This window comes from Orbicella faveolata, unplaced genomic scaffold, assembly GCF_042242905.1.
Source record: "Orbicella faveolata isolate gen_17 unplaced genomic scaffold, um_ofav_v1 contig_3, whole genome shotgun sequence".
Classification (NCBI taxonomy): Eukaryota; Metazoa; Cnidaria; class Anthozoa; order Scleractinia; family Merulinidae; genus Orbicella; species Orbicella faveolata.
In genome coordinates this window covers 12,307,501-12,328,628 of record NW_028301558.1, presented here as the reverse complement: position 1 = coordinate 12,328,628, position 21,128 = coordinate 12,307,501, and the positions used below count along the sequence as shown (strand labels likewise).

Genomic DNA, 21,128 nt, shown 5'->3' with positions numbered 1-21,128 from the left:
CGCACAGGAAGGAGGTTTTTTTGTTCAATTTTGGAAACAAACACAACTGTCCTCCACTTTTTGTTCCTCTTTTAATTTCACCATTACAGTTAGTTTTAACAAGAGGAAAGTGGAATGGTTAGATCACAGATTTTCTATGTATTGGATTAAATCTCATCAAATGCCATGGTGCAGCTATCCAATACTGTTTACCACTTGTATGATTTACAGACTTAAGTTATCAGACTCTAATCGACACTACTACTCATTAATCAATTTTCTCAAACAGAGCTCAACATTGCGACCGCTGGGGTTGCCAGTGCAACCAAATTTTTTTCACTGGTGAATAACTTTTCATGCTTTTCAATGAAATACTTTTGCTGGTGACTAAATCTGAAAAATTAGGGGCTAGCTGGCCCCAAGGTTTTTTCCTGAAAGTCAAACCCTGTTAAACTGGTTTACTTGGGTTGTTTAAAAGCCACTATTTTTGTCTATGTTTCAAAGTGAGTCCTTACGCAAAAGCCAGGTTCATGTGAAAAATTAGAAATTACAGTATACGAGTCCTGGTTTTGCACAGTGACTTAATTTTAAATGAACGAACTGGGTACCTTAGAAACTAACCTGGTGGGGAAACTCCCATATAAAATGGATGCAGGTGCTCATTGGAAATTTTGAAAAGAACCCCTAAGAGGTATGTACCAAGATCCTGTTTTGTGGGCGTGGCTTGAAATTTGTTTCACCTCTAAGAGGTGCCGATTCTAAAACAACACAGCATCTCCTGCCATATTTTTGTAGGTTCAATACCCTGAAAATTAAAGGTACTGCAAAATCTCCTGAACAGACTAAGAGGTACATGCACCAAAACATTCTTTTTTGCCCGCAAAAGGTACAACAAGCACCTCTGTCCTGTTTATATGGGAGTTCCCTCCCGGGGTGGAAAGCACTGCAGAAAGACCTTTTAATTATAGTGTGTGTGCACGTGATTTCATCACATTCTCAAATCCAAAACTAAGGAGCCACTAAAGGTTTTATCCTCATCAGGTACAAGAGGTACTAAATTTATATCTGTTTACAACTTTCCAGCTCAACAGTGTCCTTCGTTTGGAAACCAGCGCATTTTGAATTTCGGAGTTATGGCGGTGCGTGACAAGAAGCTAAGATCGACTGAAATATCCACTTATCTCCTGATTTTTAGCCATTTTTGGAGTTAAAGTATTAGGAAAAGTGCTTGTGTAAATGTTTTTTGGCTCGGTTCAGATAATCAGTTGTCCTGATAGCCAAAGTAAGTTCCAGATGTTTACACTATTTTCTGGCCACCATATTGGAGGACTAAGGAGGTCCTCCAACATGGCGGCTCCATACTAGGTTCTATAAATTTGCGCGAAACTTTTCAACAAATATCTCAACTTTGGGACGATGCACACATCATAAACTTGGAGAACTGTCTTCTCTATTTATCGTCTATAATATCACAATTTCTTGGCTTTATCCACTGAATGGTTTTGATATTATTTAAAAATTTAAATATATCAAGGTTCTGAAATAATCATGCATTACTACTATTTTTGCAAAGTTGTATGAGGAGTCTGCGGTTAGCTCCTAAAATTCCATCATGTAAGATTCTTGGAAGTGTGATTGGAAAACTACGCATTCAAATTTCTCATAGTGAGAACGTAGTAGTTCGAATTTCTCGTGGTGAGATCGAGCACTTTTTTCTGTCATGCATTTCTAAAATTTCATTTGAAACGTGGCCCCGAATGGTGGTGCACAAAACCAGGCTGTCAAAGACAGTTTTCAGATGGTATTTCAGTACATGCTCTATATATACCGCCTAATGAAACAGCTGATGGAAAGAACTAGCTTTGCGGTGGAACATACCTTTCGATTTTGTGCAAGAAAAGAGTGTATCAACACATAACCAAAAAAAAAAATATTGAAATAACACTGTTCAAATTGTTTGCGGGACGTGTCTTCCAATTCAATTTTTCTTCATCTGCCGCAGCGTACCTCTTCAAATTCACTTTCATGGAGGGGTCAACTGAACAAGGGGTCAAGAGAAGTGTAACTTAGAAATCTTCTGGTACACAGAAACCAGTCTTGGGAATGTATTTCCAGAATGTGAAGTGTATGTCTTACAACCTGAGTGGTGAAGTGTGGTTGTCTACAATTGGTGTACTAATTGTCGATATGTAATGCGTTGTGAACCTTGATTTTGTTTCTGATATCTTTTTTCAGTCCATTTGGCAAGAGCTTGCCAGCGTCGTGCATAGTGACAAATCCGCACTGCGTTACATTCTACTGGGCTTCATTTTCCCCTGCATTTTAGCTAGGCAAAAGCATTATTCCTGCATTATTCCTGCACTTTAGTGGCATTTTCCCTGATAATTTTTTTTTCAGAGAAAATAAAAATAATTATTTTGTAAGAAAATGAATTTCGAATGCCTTAATACAGCCGAGTGGAGTCAGCCGTTAAGAGTCAAAGGCGGCCATGTTTGTTTTCTCCTTGTTTGTTTTGAGGACATGCCAACCCTACAAACTTAATGTGAAATGACCTGCTTATTTTCCGTAAAAGGTGATCTGGATCGCTCATTAAACACTTGTTTTAGTGAAAAAGCATAGGAAATGGTAACTCAAACTTACCTCAAACTTAACTCAAACTTAACTCAATTTATCACAAAACTCAACTCAAACTCAGCTCAACTCCTAACTCGGTAGTTATCTTATCTCTTGTTGTGCAGGTTTCACCTAAATGTGCTGCTCATGTGCAGCGTGTGATGCATCAAAGAGCTGTTGATGTCCATCTGATGCCTGAAATACAAACAGCTTGTGTACAGGATCTTGCAAAACACTGCAGTGAACAACTTGGAAAAGGAGAGGTAATAGACCTAAACAAGAGCACTATCAGAACATTGTGGAAGGAATTTAGCCTGTGCAGTTCGTGGTATTCTGGGAAAAATGATAGGGCAGGGTGTAAACAAGAGAGGACAGAGTAAAACCTCAAAAATACTTATGGAGAGTGACAAGTGTACCACCTCTCCCCTCCTAAAGAAACCCTCAATCAAAGAAGACAACTTGTCAGCTGGAAAATAGAATTTTCATGTTTAGGAGTTTGAGGCCATTTGGTCTAGTTAAAATTTTGAGTTGGAGTGATTGTTTCAAGACAGTTTTGGTCCAGTGTCTTAAAAAACCATTATAACCAGTTATTATATATATCTTATTTACCAAGCGTGAGTGCTGTGTTGGGAGAGTATCAGCCAGAAGTCTTTCAAAAAAGACAGAGGGCCAATATTTCCCAGTATGGTCCCTAGCAAGCTTGGTTAATAAGACATTAACTATCACCCTTCATATTGCTTTACGCCTGGGTGTAAAAGCAGCAATATATAGACAACACTGCATAACACATGCCGTTATCATGGTATTGTCATGCTGGTCATAATTATATTTATTCTCCAGGGGGTGAGATTGTTTTGCAGGCTTCACAGGCAAGATTTGTGGACAGACACTTACATTTATTTAATATAGTCAAATGGAATTTAACATAGGTAACGACTAGGAGCTAGTCTGGTCAGTAGCGTTTTTGTAGGCGTTTGTTAGCGTCTCGGCCATCTGTTAACATTTGTTAAGCGTTTATTGCATTCTATAGCGTTTTGCAGCAGTCATAAAAATTATGGTTGTGGGAGCCCTGGGGCTGACATTGTCCAGCCGTATTCTTGGTTAGTATGTTCGTTGTCATCTCTTGTGCTTGCAGTGTGTTCGTTGCTCTGTTAGCGTGGCGCTGTCGGTTGAATTATAGTAGTTTAGCAGTTCTCGGCGTTCCCTCCCTATTCCCCCCCTTTCTTTAAGCAGTTTTTTTTCCACTGAGCTATCTGGCCAGAGTGTGACAGGTGCCTGAAGCAGGCCTGGCGTAGGGTGCTCATGGCTTGGTTGCAGGTTGGGCAGGCCAGTCGGGTGTTCTAGTGCCTTGGGGATGTGACTGCGGTTGCAGCCCCCGGACTTCATAGGCACCTTCCCTCCACCAGCAACTTGGGCGTTAATTGCTGTTTTGGCCTTGCTTTATAGGAGATTCAGTGTTTGCAGGAGAAATTCAACGACCTGACCACTAAATGCCATGATGTCATTAGTACATTCACAGAGGAGGAAGGCAAGGTTAGTTAGCTCCATTACCAAATTCCTCTTACTGCCTCTCATACCCCCAAAAAACATGCTGTCGAAGCTGCTAAAAGTAAATGTTTAAGTTCGCATCAGGTCAAAAAACTGAGTTTTTTTTGCATACGTTATTTCTCAAAAACGAAGTGCAAATCAACAAAAACAATTACGCAACAATGCTTTTCATGTCGAAACAAGTCAGTCTGCCAAAAATTAGCTCAATCCTGCAAAAAATAAAAAATCGGCCCAAAAAGCTATATACACCCTTTTTGCACGAAAGCCTTCAATTGTAATGAATAGTCAGGTTTCTTTAAGGGTTGGGCACGGTACAAATTTACTGGTCATGAGGATGATTTTTCCTGCCTGGTTTGACCATCTAGAGGAATGTTTTTCTATAAAGAATTTCAGTTCAAAACGTTTTGCCCAATTGTGAAAACCAGTTGCCCTCCTGTTTGAAATGTTGAATGAAACCTCTGAATACTAAAGGAGAAGTTAAATATATATCCATCATGTTACAGAAAAGACCGAAATTTATTAGCTGATCATTTAAAAAGTTTTTGCCGGTTTCTTAACAGGATTATAAGCTTGACAGAACTCTGGTGCGTGCTTGCTCTGGTATGGTTACAAAGTTCTGTGAGGTAATTTCAGGTTGTAGCATTAAATTTATTTGTCTAAATTTTTCTGTGCTCGGTGCATACTTGCAAGAAACTCTGGCCTTGAAGGATTGTCTCTTGGCCATGAGGGGATACATATTAAACATTTTATGAGAAAATAGAAGTAGAAGTTGTTACATTCATCATACTTCAATGTTGATGTTATATAGATACACAAACTGTTGCGGCGAACGTTTGTTCATTAACACTAACACCGTCTGTTGGGACAGGGGAACAAAACACGACATGCTTGAATTTAAGTCTTAACTAATTTATATTCAAATCGGCCGTGTCAGTTAGTTGTCGTTCAGCAGTCGCAGAGCTCAGACTAGAAACAGTACGTTTAGTTGCTGCATTTTCGTTTTGGTTTTTGTAATAGTTGTAGAATTTTGTATCATCGAAACACGAGCAATTGTTCATGGGGATGTTGTGTTTTGACTTGATAGGATATTGTTACCCATGGGAACACAGAAGGAGTTCTGCCTTGCTTGGTTGAACACAAAAATGATCAAGGGATGGATGAGAAGTGTCATGCTGCAATTGAGCACTGGCAACTTGTAAGTTGGGAAAACCTTAAATTAAAAAGGATTTAATGCTGTTTTTCTGAAGGGATGGGGGGATTGTGTGCTCCTAGTTGCATAATTGTGTGCCTGTTAAACACCACAGGACACCTGATGCAGACTTACCCCCCTCCCTTAAGAATTATTTTTACCAGCTTGATTATCTTATTTAAAACTAATACTGTAAATCCCAGTCTTACAGTATTTCTGTAATTTAAATTTCTCCAAATTGTGAGTGGTTGTAAACATGTTAAGATAGAGCTTTTTACAAAGTCAAAAAAAAAAAAAACATGTAGGTAGGGTTCAAAGGCATTTCAAACTTACGAAAATTTAAATTTAAACTTTGCAAAAAGTTGCATGTTAACAGGCCCATCGCAATTTTATAATAAGAACTGGGTTTCACTGAGCTGTTTTTAATTATTAACACTCAAAGCTAAAATTAAGGGTGCTTTTTGACAGGTTTTATTATTGCTGTGGTAACCTATTTTATCTAAAAGATGACTACAACTTGTTCACCAATGATTGGGCATTTGTACAAACAAATGTTCTAACATCACTTTGATAAAGTGTCAGAGTATAACGGCTGGAAACCATTACGAGCCACCGTAAATTGCAAATGTGACTGTGAGGTTTATTTCTGTGCATTACATTCTCTGTCTGTATTTTATATACCGTTGAAGGTCCACTTACAGATGCCTCCCATAAGCAAATGCTAACCCTAACCCTAACGCATACAAACAGAGTTAATTTTTATCTTGTAGGCCTGCACCTTTTCCAGGCAAAAACTTTACGTTCTCAAGGGTGCCCACTTGTGGGGTTTTCACTGTTGGTGTATATGATCCATTGATATTTTTCATTTGTTCAGTGTTTTTACTTTTCTTTCCTTGTTAGGTTGAAATGAAGAATTTTAAGTTTTCTCCTCAATTTAAAAAAGCCTGCCAAGAGGATGCTAAAAGGCACTGCAGGGATTCAAAGAGCAAGTGAGAATTGAACCCAAGCCACGACTTTTGACCTTAAATTGATTATCAATAACATAAATGAGTAAACTTTGGGTAATCAATTGAGAAATCAGTTGTATTGCCTGATATACTATCCAGTTTTTAACAATCCTGGGCTTCGACACTTTTTTCTTTCTTTTTTGTGAGTGTACAAACCCTTATACTAACCATGTTTAAATTCTGAATTTTTTATCATGTAGTCTTAATTTTACGCAGGGCCCCTTTTGATACCAGCCTATGGCTGATGGGGCTACCATGCCTAAATAAAGATGGCCCGACTTGAGTTGACTTGTTTGTGTCGAATGTTTCTTTCAGGCATGATCTAATTGTTTGTTTGAGTAAAGCCATCCATGATGCCGTTATTCAAGAAAAGGAACACTCTATTTCTGATAAATGTCGTAAGCAACTGAGAGTCGAGAAGGAGGAAGAGGCAAGTCAGATTTGATTTTTTGGGTGTCCAGGAATTCGGATATTTGCTACTCACGGAGAGTGGGAGAGGGTTGTTGCATTGGACAAACCCATGAATTTAATAGTTGAGAAAACCCTTTTATGAACTATCATCCCTCATCTAGGGCGTAGTAGAGATAATCTAAGTTTCTTGTTGCCCGATGCCCTGACAGTATGGGGTACTTGTCCTGATGTAGTCTTTAAACTACCATCAAGAAGTTGATCATAAATTTGGTAATGATGATGATGATGATGATAAGTGTAATAATGTTTGATAATGTGCAATGTATTATTTGCTTTTAGTCTGAAGATATCCTGTTTGATCCTGTGATGCTTACGTCGTGCATTAAAGACATAAAAGCCTTTTGCAATGACGTTACTTATGGTCAAGCTAAGGTAAGTTTTGTGCATGTCTGAACGTCACTGTTGCTGCATACTTTATTGACCCAATCAATCTTTTTTTTTTTGTCTTTTGCAAGAACAAACTACAAGCAAAGTAGATATGTGTTAGAAAAGGACAGACAGGCAGACAAAACAGACAGACAGACTGACTGACTGACCGATTGACTGATTGACTGACTGACTGACTGATTGATTGACTGATTGAATGATTGACTGATGTTTCTTGAAATTTTCTCTTGTGCAGGTTTTAGAGTGCCTTAAGGAAAACGAATTCAAGTTATCACCGAAATGTAAAGACACCCTCTTCAAACGTGAGGTAGGAAAGGAAGGGTTGTTTTCAGCGAAATGGTGCAGTTCCGTATTAGAACAGTTTATTTCACAACTTTCCTAAACTTCAATAGCTCTTAGCTGAATAAAACAAATTGTAATGTGGAACTCTAATTCTGCTCACTTCTTGATTCGTTTTTAGCTTAGTTTAAGTGTTTGTGAAAGTTTGCACATGCTAATACAGTCAACTCTTGTTATAGCAGACACGCTCGTGGACGTCGCTTACTGTCCTTAACAGCGAGAGTCCGTAATAGCGGTGTTTGAGATAAAGAGTTCCCTTAACATGGAATAAATAACATAGACAATGTCTGTGAAGTTGTTTTAAATCTTTAATGTGTTAAAGAATTGATATGAAAATAAACATTCCAGAGGTCTTTTGAAGTGTATTTTGACAAATGATGAACAGCAGACTGTAATTTTACATAATTATGTTAAATGAGAAGTACGTGGTGTCTGCTTTATTGAGAGTCAAAACAATAAAATTGTCATTTGGTACCACGAAAGTGTTCGTAATTCTGTAATAGCGAGAGTCTGTAATAGCAGGAGTCCATAATAGCAGGAGCCATTTCCAGTTAAACCTCTATAGCTTTCGCCAGGGATCTGGATTTTGTCTGTAATAGCGAGCGTCCGCAATAGCGGGGTTTCTGCAAGGCGAGAGTTGACTGTATGTAGAACTGTTTTTAAGGCGTGTGTGAAGGTTTGAGAGATCCTTGATTGAGATCAGAGAGACTAAGCATTGAAGCTGTTTTTGTGCGCATGCTCCTGGATCAAGCAGTCCTGGTTTGAGACCTGGCTAGGATTATTGTGCTGAGTTCTTGGGCAAGACACTTTACTCTCGTAGTGTCTATCTTCAATCAGGTGTGTAAATGGGTGCTGGCAAATTCCGTGTTGGAGGTAACCCTGCAGTGGTCTTGCGTGGGAGCATCAGTATTACTAGTCCCTTCATGCTACAGAATCTGGAAGAATCTGGAGCCACTAGGCTAGAATGCAGACTGTACCTGTACCTCTCAATCCAGATGCTAAATGTCTGGCCACTACAAATCCTACCATTTCAAGTGTCACTGATTCTTTGTCGAGCGGCTGAATGTAATAACAGTCCTTGTTTGCGTTCCTTTTCATTTCAGGAGGAAGAGATGCAAGACCCTGAGCTGGATTACAAACTGAGACGATCGTGTAAGAAAATGATCAAGGTGTGACTGTCTGAATGTCTGTCTGTCTGTCTTTCTGTTTGTCTGTTAGTTTGTACAGTGTAACAATATCAACCTCGGCAAAGTTTCAATCTTGAGCGAGTCTGGACAAAGTAATTCTGAAGCCAGCAGTGAAACTAAGCTCAAACTAATTTCGAAGCCATGACTTCAGTGATAAAAGTAATTTTGAATTGTTACTGAGTTTTGAACTTCTTGAAAACCATTTCTTGAAAACTTAGCCAGGTATGTGAACAATGTTGGGGTAGCGTTCATGTCTTAAGAATGCTGCAGTCAAAACCCAGTTGCCCTCCAAATGACTTGGAGGTTTGCTGGTATGGCACTGAAACGTTGTTTCGCTTGACACCCGCAACTTGGTGTTCTATGCAAGTGCACTGTCTTAAGCCAAGTTTTTTACAAATCAGCGGGTCAGATTCTTTTATTCACCTCTGGAAATCTTACTCAAAGTTAGTACAGAGCATTTTCACACGACGTCACAGCCGCAAAACTTTCCTATAGTTTTAGAACACCAATTTGTGCAGTGAAAACACTTCAATTCATGCTTGTAGTGGGATCTTTATCCCAGTTTCCTTTGTCTTACCTATCAGCCATTACTTCGTGTAATAATGTATGGTGGAACTGCGTTGTACAATATTTGAACAAGACTCTCAACCGAAAATCTGTTCTTTCATTATTTGATGGCGATAATATTTTTTTCTTGGTCAAATTCATCATTTGTGTTACTGCATATAATCCTGCACACAACTTAGATAACCAGGTAACAACAAGAGGGGATGAAAGGTTAGAGAGTTGAGCTTTATTCCCAAGGTAATCTCTCTCAAGTTATTTTTAGATCACTCCCAGTTTCGGAAATCCCGGGAGGGTCTGGATATAACCAACCCTGTGAAGCCGAATTTGCTCACGTGGACAGCCCAAGCGGCTCAACACGCATTTTGATCCTCCACGAAGTCATCCACGTGACCTGGATACCATTTCTAAAAATAACTTGAGAAAGACTACCTTGAGATTGAATGAGACTTCAGGGCTCGAAATTGCGACTCACTGGTCGCCAGTGCGACCAACAATTGAGCACTGGCGACTAAATTTTCAGAACTGGTCGCCAGTTGGCGACTCGGCACGTTTTGTCCAATAACTAAAGAAAACCACGACACAGCTTTTGTTTTTAAATCTTTATATTAGGAAATCAATCGGATATGGCAGCTAGTTTACAACTCACCTTTCCGTCGCCAGTAAAATAATGTCTGAATATTACAAGATAATCGAAAAAATTGAATGTATTTCGACACGTCGATATTGAGTTCACAGCGCGCCATATTGTTTCAGCGGCTTCTTCCGAAACTGGGATCGCAGGCGCACTTCAACGCCATGGGCTTCTCATGTTTTCATTTGCCGCGAAAGTCGCGGCAGATACCAATCAGTTGAAGGAATTACGTGAGTTTTTACGTTAGGGGAATGAAGATTCAGCACGGACTCGTGTTTGTCTCACAATGAAAACCACGGACTTTAAACGTTTTATGCGTCACTTCATTTAAAATGACTATGGAGACAACCATCACCTTCGGACCAGAGACATATCACCTTAGAACAACGGTAGCTCTATAATTAAGTGTTACTCGTGTTGTTTCTAATTGTTTTCGCTCTTCAATTTGTGACTTTCCTTGCATGCAAAGTGAAGTATAAAATCGTGTTCTTGTGTAAGTTATATATAAAATCAGTTGGCGACCAAAATTTTTCCGTTAGTCGCCAGCTGGCTCCCGAACGAAAAAGTTAATTTCGAGCCCTGGACTTATGTGAGGGATTAACTGTCTTACCCTTCATGCTCTCTTGGGAACAGCTATATTGACTCCTTTCTCTCTTGTTTTCAGATGTTTTGCGACGATGTTAAACCATCAGAGATATTTTCTTGCCTCAGAACGAACAAAAATGATCCAAACATGGAGGAAGGGTAGTTTTCAAATTCTTTACATCTAGAATCAATCTAGGAAATTTTGTCTTTGAGCTTTCAAGCGGTACTTTAGTGCTGTATACTCCTCTAACTTGCGTGACTGTGAATGAATCCCAATAGACCGTGTTCATGTTCTCGTTATTGGACTGGAACTAGCTTGCAAGTGAGGCTAATGCGGGGAGTCTTATCTCTTTTTAATGATATTTACCCGCAAGAGCCTCCACTGCAAGCTAGTTCCAGTCCAATACCGAGAACATGAAAATGGCTTCTTGTGTGACCAACGTAAGAGATTTCCCTCAAGCCCCTCTACTAACTATGTTCAAGCTTAGCTCGACAGCGAAATAAATGCCCGTTTTCTCTTAAACGAGCGTGGCGACCTATATTTTTTATTGCATAATTATATATTTCATTGTTCCATGCGCCCGGTACTTTCTACCTATCAAGTTTTTTTTTAAGTATTGCTTTAATAACCTTTGCTTTCAACTACCACAAAATGTAACTTCAACCGATAAAATAACGCTCTTGATTAGGCATAAATGGTGTAAGTTTGGCCCATCATATCTCTAGCGAGAATGGTGACCTATCTTTTTTATTTGATACAGTGCCTGGTAGGGAAGATTCACGGAAAGTTTCAAAAACATTTTTCGGCAACTTTTATTTTTCACGAATCACCTTAACTTGTACTGTATGACCAACTTTACTGAAATGCATGGCATCCATTACTGAAATCAGGTTTACTTATCAAATGTTTTAGTTGTCGTGACATGATCATCAAGAGACAGATCAGGCAATCGAAAGGTATGTTATGTAACCTTTCCCACCTCATATACCGCAATGCATTGTGTGTGTGTGTGGGTCTGTAAAGGGGGGGTGGGGGTGGGGGTGGTGAGGTGTAGTGGATTGAAGGTGGGTATGGTTCCGTAAGCTTGAGGTAGGGGCTTGTGAGGTTTAGTGGTGTAGTATTCATTGAGTGCTGGAGCTGGAGGCTGTGTTATCGCATTAAATGTGAAGTTAAGAGTGAATGTGTAAGTAGCAAACATTGATTTAAAATAACGCGGTAACATTATATATAACTTTTTTTTGTTTCAGACTTTAAACTCGACCCACAGCTGGTCAAGTCCTGCAAGCGAGACGTTCCTAAGTTCTGCAAGGATGTCAATCCCGGTGAAGGAAAGATGGTGGAGTGCCTGAAGCAGCACTATGAAGTATGTTTTGATGATTTATTGTTCACATTAAACCATATACTGCTAAATTGCTGACATGAGCAGTTTTTAGTGACGAGGCAGTAGGCGATTTCCGAGTTACCTTGTGCCTCTGTTTCAAAACAAGGCCTCATGCAAAACTTTTCTTATGAAAATGAGTTTGATTTGCATGAGAATGAAGCTGAAAGGGAAACGCATTTTCATATGAATGGTATCACACGAAGACGTTTTGACGCAGAGGCAAATGCAATTTGGAAATATTGCACATTGTATTCTATTGGGGCACTCGTACTAGATTTTCTTGTTGTTTCATGCTGCTGTGCAGGCCAGGCAAAGTTCTGATACTTCGATAAGGCGGTCCGTTGCTAGGTAACATCAAACCTGTAGTATTGTCATAGTGACAAGCTCACTAGACAACTTGCACATTACTCGTGAATGCCTGCACAACCTTCTAACAGGGCAAAGACTGGTTTAAAGATTAAGTGCGCTTTTTCCCGGCCTCGCCACTGTAAGAGTATTTAGACATATGATCTGAATCAATTTCCTCTCAGCATCTTTCTGATGAGTGCATGGCCTACGTCAAGAGACTGATGCGCGAAGCTGCACGTGATTACAGAATGGATGCTAGGCTGTCCAAAGAGTGTGCTGATGATGTAAGTATGCTTATCTTGAGGAGGGGTGGGGTAGGGTGGGTGCGAGGAGGGATAGGGAGGAGATTCGTCAAGACTGATGCGTGAAGCTGCACGTGACTACAGGCAGTCCAAAGAGTGTGCTGGTGATGTAGGTATGCTTATCTTGAGGAGAAGTGGGGTAGGGTGGGTGAGGGGAGGGGAGGGATATTGAATGGATGCATCAAGACTGATGCGTGAAACATTTGGATTATACTAGACCTGTTTTCTACGAGCAATAGTCAACACAGCTACGCCTCCTAGACTATTCGCTCTTAGAAACCTTGCGCTCGTAGTCATAATTGTTACGTAACACCTGGGCAGTTATTTGTATAGTGTGGTTTTACATAAACGGAGAATATTTTTGCTTCTGTCAGATTGGCAAGTTCTGTAGCGATATTCCTCCATCTGGCGTGGAAGAGTGTCTCAAATTGCATTTAGGATCAATTGCATCACAGCGTTGTCGCGTGGTAAGTCATGTTAAGTTCTTTACAGGAGTGGAAGGGTCTTGTGTTGTGAAGTTCTACAATTATCCAATGAAAAATGTTGGGAACGTTTTAATGACGTAAAAAAACAAACCAGCAGCACAGAACTGGGCTTTGGTATCGGAAGAAATTTTATTGTTATATCTCAAGAGCCCTAGCCGAGTGTAAGTCCAAGGACTGATACTCTGGAGTACTTATTACTGAAATGAATTTGCGTCAAAGATTGATTAAGTCTCAGGTTCCCTTAACAGAATTTTCCGGTATATTACCTCAGCGTGATGCTCGATTCTATTTTGTCGAGTCACTATTTGCTTAAAACTATGCCGGTATTTGCAACTAAGCGGTAGTCACTTGTAATTTTCTGTTTGTTTTGTAGGAGATAGATCGTCAGATGAAAGAGGGTCGCACAGACATACAATCCGACCCGTTGTTATACAGGGCATGCGCAGTGGATGTCAAGCGTCACTGTTCCGATATACCATTTGGTCGAGGAAAAGGTAAATTACTTGTGTTGAGTGATTTGTAGATTATTCCCTGTGGAAGGCACTCGAGTCAAACCTACCCTAATAGAGGACAGCTTGTCTCAGCCGCATTTGATCCCTGTGGGCGTTTTCCATTTGATGGTTCAAAATTCTGGTTTGAATTTTCCGAAATTTCTAGGCAACAGCGCGCGAATTATATATATCCAAATTTTTGAAAACTTCATGCCGTGAATTTTCGGTTGAATGGTTTGCAGTTCGAAAATTTTACCACTCAATTGTAAAAAGAATTGGAAAGCTTTCAAAAAATCTGTAGTTTAGGATTTTTCGGGAACAATCAAAGGAAATTGCCGTCCCGTTTGCTTGAATTTCAAATGTTTAAATGGAAAGCACCCTGTTTATGTAACTTGTACCACGCGCTCTAACCAATGAGAGCAAACACATCAGACTTTTGACCAATCAGGAAAAACCCAAATCCATTATGACTCTGTGTGCACGTGTTGTCTCGTTTTTTTTCCCACGCTTGGCAACGGCTGCACATTCTTGCTTACGTTGTAAATTTTTGTGGTTTTACCATAGTCAAGTTTCTCATGGTCTCAACAGTGACCACATACGGCCCTTAAGCTGTAGCCTGGACACTCAGAATACACATAATTATAGTTGATTAGCTTGAATGGTTGATGTCATAGTGTACACAGTAATGAAGTGTCTCCCGGCTAGTCAGACAGAAAAGGCAATAATAAAGTTAGCAAATGCAAGTTGAAGAAATATTTATTTGGGAATAAACGAAAGAAAGAAAGTGTCACGCTTGATTGCACCAATTTCGCTACTCGAGGACTAATACTAATAGTACTTTAGTAGCGTGGCCATTTAAAATGCAGGATTTTTTAGTCCACTAGGTGGGTGATACTAGATCGCGTTAGACCTACCCATAGTTAGTAGAGAGGAAGGGTTACAAAGCCCAACAACCATCAAAGGACAAGATTTATGTTGGAAGGTCCACGACCACGCACAACCTTTTGTTTCGCGCTCATACACTAAATATGAATTATATTACCGAAACTTTTCTATTGGTTAGTTCCTCACTGAGTCAGAAGTAAACAACTAATTTGTTTTGTGCACGGTCTTTGCCAAAAACGTGAACAAAAACATACAACACAGAACTTTGTCGGGTTTTATAACCATTCTCCTCTATTAACCATTGTCCACACTAACAAGAGACTTTGTCATCTTCTCAGCCACATCTGAGCGATGCATTTGTCACTTGCCAGGGGCGGGGCAGAAGACTCCTGAAATTTGCGTATCTGGATCATCCACCAAAAAGTGACGTCACATCCGGTTTAAACTGTGCCGCCCAGCTCGTTTCACAACGCGAAGAAATGGCGTTTCGATTGGGGAAGATTTTCCTCTATTTGCAAACCATCAGGTTCGCGTCCTTACTGAGGATAGAAAGATGTTGCAGGCACATTTCTTCGACTTTTTAAGCAAAACGTTCGGCCAAAGAGAACAGTTTAGTATTGTTTTGAAGGAAAATAACGGAGAGCCTTCTGTCATTGAATGGCCGATTTTAAACATTTGCAAAACTTGTGTTGTTCCAACTTTTGGTTCTTATTGTTCGTGATTCGGTGATAACACTAAGTGCAATAGCCTATAATGTTGAAAACAACCTGGATGAAGTATTGCTGGCCACAGTTTGCACTGTGTACAACGGGAACATGTTTAACAGAAGCCGTTTTTTTCTAAAAGTGAACACAGTTGAAGCTCTGTATCCACGTGAGTGTGGTGGAAAATCGTACACTCAAGGTTAGTATTTTATTTCTGTATCTCTTGTTGAATACTTTTCTTTCTCTGTAAGAAATAATCTATGTTGAGAGCTAGAGTTCATTGTAAATGCGTGCTTTGGGGATATCAGATTTCCCCAAAAAGATCAACAAAGGGGTGAAGCAGTCCAGATGAGACTTTCCTTCAGTCATCCAGTGGTTAATGGTATATTCCTCTGTATTGTCTGAACTGCAATGCCGACCTGGGGATCAACTTCTTTGGGCAGTTCAAAAAGAGGGAATTGGCCTGTTTAGGGTTAGCTCCCAATGGAATAGTACGGTATATCCTTACCTCTTAACTTTACCCCCGCTTTTGACAGGTACCCACTTCTACTGTGACCCGGAGGGGGGTGGAGGTACTCCCTTATATGCACAATATAGGTATGTGTGGCCCCAAAGGGTATGGTTTTTCAGCCATTTTGGTCATAAATAGGGTATCGATTTTGGCCACTTTGGTCCTAAATAGGGTATGGGTTTTGTACTCTGGTCTTGAATTGGGTAATGTTGTTTGGAAGAAGCTACTTTTTCATCATTATTGACACTACCATAAACAAAAGCCCTTCAAAAAAAATGTTTAGGGCAACTGTGTTAGTGGCAACGGTTGCAAATAGGTTGTCAAATTTTTGGTCTGGTCATAAATAGGCTAGAGAAAATCGCAGATTTTGGTGATCAACAGAGTAAGGGTTTTGGGAAGCGGGCCGCACACCCCCACCAAATTTTTCTGGGAGTACTCTCCCCCCACCCACCCCCCCCCCCCCCCACACTCCCGGGTACTGTAAAGTTGTTCATAAATAAATGCTGGACTGAATTCAAATTTTATCTTGTAATAAGCTTTGAGCTGTATACTATTATGTATTAAAAATAAAATAGAGAACATCTTCTCTCTTTCTATTCAACAATAATTGGACTATGAGGTGAAGAATTCTTTGAGGTGATAGTTCGAGGCTGTATCAACCTTATTATCACCTGATGGGAATCTTGAGCTTGCAATCCAATAATATTGTTAAGTAGAATTGTATGATTTACCATTGTTTCTCTATCAAACTTCATACTTGGGTGCAATCGTACAATCTGAAACTCTCGTACTTGTAGGACTTCATAATTAGTTAATTCAACTATTTGGAGATTTTGAAGTCATGGTCTATATCAAATTAACTCAATAAGAGATTCTGTGCGAACACAGGCCACTGGTGGTTGTCTACACAGTTTTTTTTAGTTCTTCCAAAGATCTGTTTACAACACCTCATCCTCTGTTAATCTGGTGGGGATACAATGTAGTTCTATAGCAACAGGACCTTTGCTCATTATTTGATCAATGTTTAAATGGCATGTACCTTCCATCTCAAAGAAAAAATGAAAAATGGCTGTCTCATATGCATGCATCAAATAATTCACAAAGGTCAGTTGTGATTGCTCCATTGTGGGTGGGCTGAAAATTCTAGCTTGGTTTGATCTTAAAGTGATTGTTTGCCATTAATTTCCCCATGCATTCGGCTGAATTTGACCCTGCATGATTATTCAATTATTGATTATTGAATAATCAAATGTGCATATATCCCTCTGTTTGAGTTTCCCTCAATCATTCAATTAGTGTTTTGGCGAGTTAATTTTCTCTTCTTTGAAAATTGATATTTCTGCTTGAAATTTTAAATCTAGGCATCACGTGACACTCGTCATGCCAAGGGTTGCCCTGGTTAGCCAAGCCATAGTGTTTAAATAAAGAAAAGTTGTCCTGCCTGCCAGGGTACCAAGGCATGACACGAGCCAAGGCGAGACAACTCACCCACCCCTGTTGTCTTGCAGGCGAGATGGGTACTTGATCCTAATTAATGTAAATGGCTGATTGAATTTTTCAAAGAAATAAGTGAAAAGTTAGCTTGGCCAGGGTAACTCAAGAGAAGGGTTGCTTGGGTACCCAGGACCATATAAATGGGCCCTAATGGCCATTCTATTTTATTTCCACACTCTCTCTTCCTCTGTTAACAAGAGCTTTAGAAAGGGCTATGAAACTGTTATTTCTGCACTTTTATCTTTTCGGTTAGGTGGTAAATTTTGACTTATTTTGTGAGTGTGGCTTGGAGGGGGGGGGGGGGGGGGGTGGGTTGGATAGAAAATGGAATATCTCTTCTCAGCTCTGGGCCCAAGTTGTGTGTTGTCTAACTGATTATGCAAACTATACTTCCAAAATCTTTTATTTATGAGTAGGTGTTTGAGAGGATCATATTATATGATGAAATTTGCAGATGTCCTCCATAATATGAGCTTAACAGTTTTGTTACCATAGCAACATACTAGGTTTCAACCTTCTCTGATATGAGCTTTTCTGGCCACCTTTGACTTTCTATTTTGATATTTGCCAATGGTGTCTCATCTGCATGATGATCCAGCAAGCATATTAATATGTAAGGTCGAAGTTGTGGCCTCAGGTTAGAGGGGACTGGAAAAGAGTGAGTTGCCATGGGAAAATACAGGCTGTATATAATTTTAATAACCATAGGTGTGCTTCCAGTAGAACTATAAGCCTACCATCTTGATGTAATATTGGGTTGAGTGTATGACATCATCCGTCACCTCATTTGCATATTTTACACATTTTTTAAATTTAAATATCTTTAGAACTGATGCAGATGTTTGCAAAAGGTTAACAGCATTTTTAATCTTTTGTGGAATTCTGTGTGATACACTTAGAAATTCTGACTCAAGGGATAAAAGTTTAATGAGAGAAGCACGTTAAAGCATTGAGTTGTATTTATGCTGTTGGCAAAATTTTACTGTAAGGCATTGAAGAGAATTTTGGAGGGGAATTTGGTGTGGTTATTGAATTGACAGAGGTTAGTTTTGTTATTGCTGTTGTCATTATCTTCTATATTTTTGAGGCAGAGTGGTTGTTGGCAAAAGCAAAACTGGCAATGTCCTCACCGTGTTTAGATGTTTTTAGGTTTTTGTCTCTGACAATGAAGTTCAATTTAAGTAGTTACACTGTCTTTACAATAGAACATATGGATATTAATAGTATAGTTATTTTACCAAAATTACAGTAATTTTATGGCTCAATTTCTACCTCTGCTTTAATTTGTTTACACCAGTTTATTTTTTTAAACCAATTTAATTTAATCAAAGGGGAAGGGGGGATCTGAGAGCAATAATAAATTAGACCAAGAAAATTAATATAAATAAATTTGCTATGATTGCTCTAATGGCCTAGTGGAGATGAGGTGGACTAAAAGGTCAGAGATCTGATGTTTGAATCTAGGTCTGTCTGTACAAAATAAAAAAAAGATTGTATTGTAATATGGGAGTATTATGGTAAGTTATGTTGGGGGGTTGATATGGGATCCTGGCTGTACTGTTGTAGGGTAGGAATAGGGACTGAGGGGGTGGGTGGTGTGGAACCACTCTGAAAGTGAAAACAAAGTGGTTTGAAGAATTTACAGCAGAGGTAAAAATTATACATTACATCTTGTTTTTCATAGGTGGTAAATGAGCAAATACCCACAAGAGAAATACAAACAAGAGAAGCACTCTATTTCTCTTCTTAATCAGTGTTCTTCTGAATTCCTCTTGTTAAACTAAATTATTTTTTCTGTTGAGATAACATTTTTACACTGGACTTTTCCTCTGAAACCCTTGCTAACAAAATAATCATTACTAACAAAAATCATACTTTTTACGATAACTGTATTTTTTGTGCACTCATTAGCTAATTTTCGTCGTCAAAAAGCGGACCTGTAGGCACATAAATTTATAATTTAAGAAGTGTGTCAATGAGCAAGAGCGTACAATTTGGCAATGAATTTGTTATTTAAAAAAAAACAAATTGATGTCAGTTTTTCCTGTGTTTTAGGATGAGTGTATGAGTGTATGCTATCACCCCGAGGATCCACAGTGACTGTGACAACGTTATGGCAAAATTCATGATCAATAATGTTCAAGACAGATGCATGAAAAACTGACATCAATTTGTTAAACTGAAAAAGATCCGGTTGTTGGTCTTTTTGTGGCTGATCGGGGTCTCTAAAAGTTCTCAGTTGTTGTTTAATTTTAGTGACTGTCATTTATGTTTGTATTTTCTTAGGTGGTTACCTCCTGGCATATACACCCCACACTGGCATACAATTGCTTGATTTAGATGATGCTGAACCTGCTTTTCCTATCTTTAACATACATGTATCGGTATCGAAACTTTATAGTGTCGCTGACACTGAACACTGTTGAAACGGAAAAATAAATTTGATTATAACTGGAAATAAAAAAAAGAAAACACAAGATGCCCAAATTACCGAATCGCCCATAACAATATCTTCTTGTTTATTTTTAAGGGGTTCACGGCCTGCCTATGTTAAAGGAAGCGTTTACCAAGGGAAAAGTTAAGATAACTTGTTCAAGGTTCTTAACCAATCGTAACAGAATTTATAACACCAGTTTGAGTCACAAGCAAGAACATGAATTTGCGTTAGTGTCGATCGGCAAGAAAGTTCCGCCGCGTTATGTGTGTGGGTCTATTCTTATAGCAGCTTACAGTGTGATACGATTAACACCTCTACATTACTCTCAAGTGTTTGTCAAGGTAAATTTGAAAAAATGGGCTTCTGTTAAATAGGTTCTCCCTCGTCTAGAAAACTGGCATTACGCTTTTCTCTTAGTGTAATGCCTACCTAAGAGAATAGGATATTTGAGCTGAGCGTAACTTACCTAGAACTCATTATTTCCACGCAAACGATGACTCCTGTGGAATTCAGCGAAGAAGAAACGACGACATTTCGTAAAAACACACGCCTTCAAAACAGCGTGGTTTTGAATAAATAATCGTTCTGCTCAAACAAACGATATGATGATGAAGACGACAAAATTTTGTTTATCGTGACCAAATAAAACGTTAAAAATATCCCGCCGATTAAGAAATATTGCCATTTTACTTACTGAGAGAACGATTATGTCGCATTCAAATTTGATTTTGCCGCTCAGCGCGCTTTTTTACCGGATGTGACGTCACTTTTTGGTGGATGATCCAAACACAAAAAAAATGCCAGGCGTCGCAGAGTGTTCTCCGCCGCCCCTGGTCACTCGCCCAACGGGGTCTAACCTCGTCCGCTGGTCTAGGGAGATGCGGGCTCTAGGTTCGAGAACGGGTCTAACCAATCAGAGCAAATATAGAGCGGTTTTCAATTGAGTGTCGTAAAACCAAAACCAAACCAATTGCTTACCAATTAGACTACTCAGCCAATCTCAAACCATAGTAAAACTAAAACCAAAACCAAAGTAATTGTCTAATTACTTTCGACACTCAATTGAAAACCGCTCTGTTACAATTTTGACCAATCAGGAACAAAACCAAAGCATTGTGGCTCGGCGTAGGCGCGTTTTCCCGTTTTTTGTTCTTAAGCTTAGCGGTTTGTAACGGCCGCACGTACGCTGTTACCTCACGTTGTGAATTTCTTTCGTTTTAGGACAGTTCAGTAACGGTGACCACTCACGGTCCTTTTACTGTAGCTTGGACACCCACTACGTACACATAAAATGTAGTTAATTTGCTTTTACCGTTAATCTCGTTGTGTACACAGTATTGAAGTGTCTCCTGGACGCCCACGACTCCAATCCAGCTCGTTTTGATAGAGAATGTCTGCTACATTTGTCGAGCAGAATGAGGATGTGGGAACTAGCAGCAAAGGTACGAGTTAAACTATCTTGGATTGTGCACACCAAGCAGTAGAACAAGAATCGGTCCAGGCCATTCTCGTGTTATTACTTGAGTGCAAAGTCAGTGGCTGAAATTCAAATGAAAAGCTGTGATTGTATGTTCTTTTGTGAGAAA

The 21,128-nt window shown here is 39.4% G+C and overlaps 1 protein-coding gene across 3 annotated transcripts in view; it reads left to right on the top strand.

Moving 5' to 3' along the window:
* Nucleotides 1–21,128, top strand: part of LOC110046260 (Golgi apparatus protein 1-like) — a 56,906-nt gene that overhangs the window by 31,871 nt on the left and 3,907 nt on the right. For 2 of the 3 annotated variants that reach the window (XM_089298656.1, XM_089298655.1), the window contains 16 exons: nucleotides 2,718–2,855; nucleotides 4,039–4,125; nucleotides 4,701–4,763; nucleotides 5,225–5,335; nucleotides 6,230–6,318; nucleotides 6,652–6,766; nucleotides 7,087–7,179; nucleotides 7,430–7,501; nucleotides 8,637–8,702; nucleotides 10,583–10,662; nucleotides 11,417–11,460; nucleotides 11,752–11,867; nucleotides 12,416–12,517; nucleotides 12,910–13,002; nucleotides 13,394–13,514; nucleotides 20,878–20,984. In XM_089298656.1, the coding sequence (XP_089154782.1) occupies nucleotides 2,718–2,855; nucleotides 4,039–4,125; nucleotides 4,701–4,763; nucleotides 5,225–5,335; nucleotides 6,230–6,318; nucleotides 6,652–6,766; nucleotides 7,087–7,179; nucleotides 7,430–7,501; nucleotides 8,637–8,702; nucleotides 10,583–10,662; nucleotides 11,417–11,460; nucleotides 11,752–11,867; nucleotides 12,416–12,517; nucleotides 12,910–13,002; nucleotides 13,394–13,514; nucleotides 20,878–20,984 (1,497 nt within the window). Of the gene's footprint in view, nucleotides 1–2,717; nucleotides 2,856–4,038; nucleotides 4,126–4,700; nucleotides 4,764–5,224; nucleotides 5,336–6,229; nucleotides 6,319–6,651; nucleotides 6,767–7,086; nucleotides 7,180–7,429; nucleotides 7,502–8,636; nucleotides 8,703–10,582; nucleotides 10,663–11,416; nucleotides 11,461–11,751; nucleotides 11,868–12,415; nucleotides 12,518–12,909; nucleotides 13,003–13,393; nucleotides 13,515–14,194; nucleotides 15,300–19,391; nucleotides 19,583–20,877; nucleotides 20,985–21,128 lie in introns of those variants that run through there. The other variant, XR_016209986.1, reaches the window with a different exon arrangement.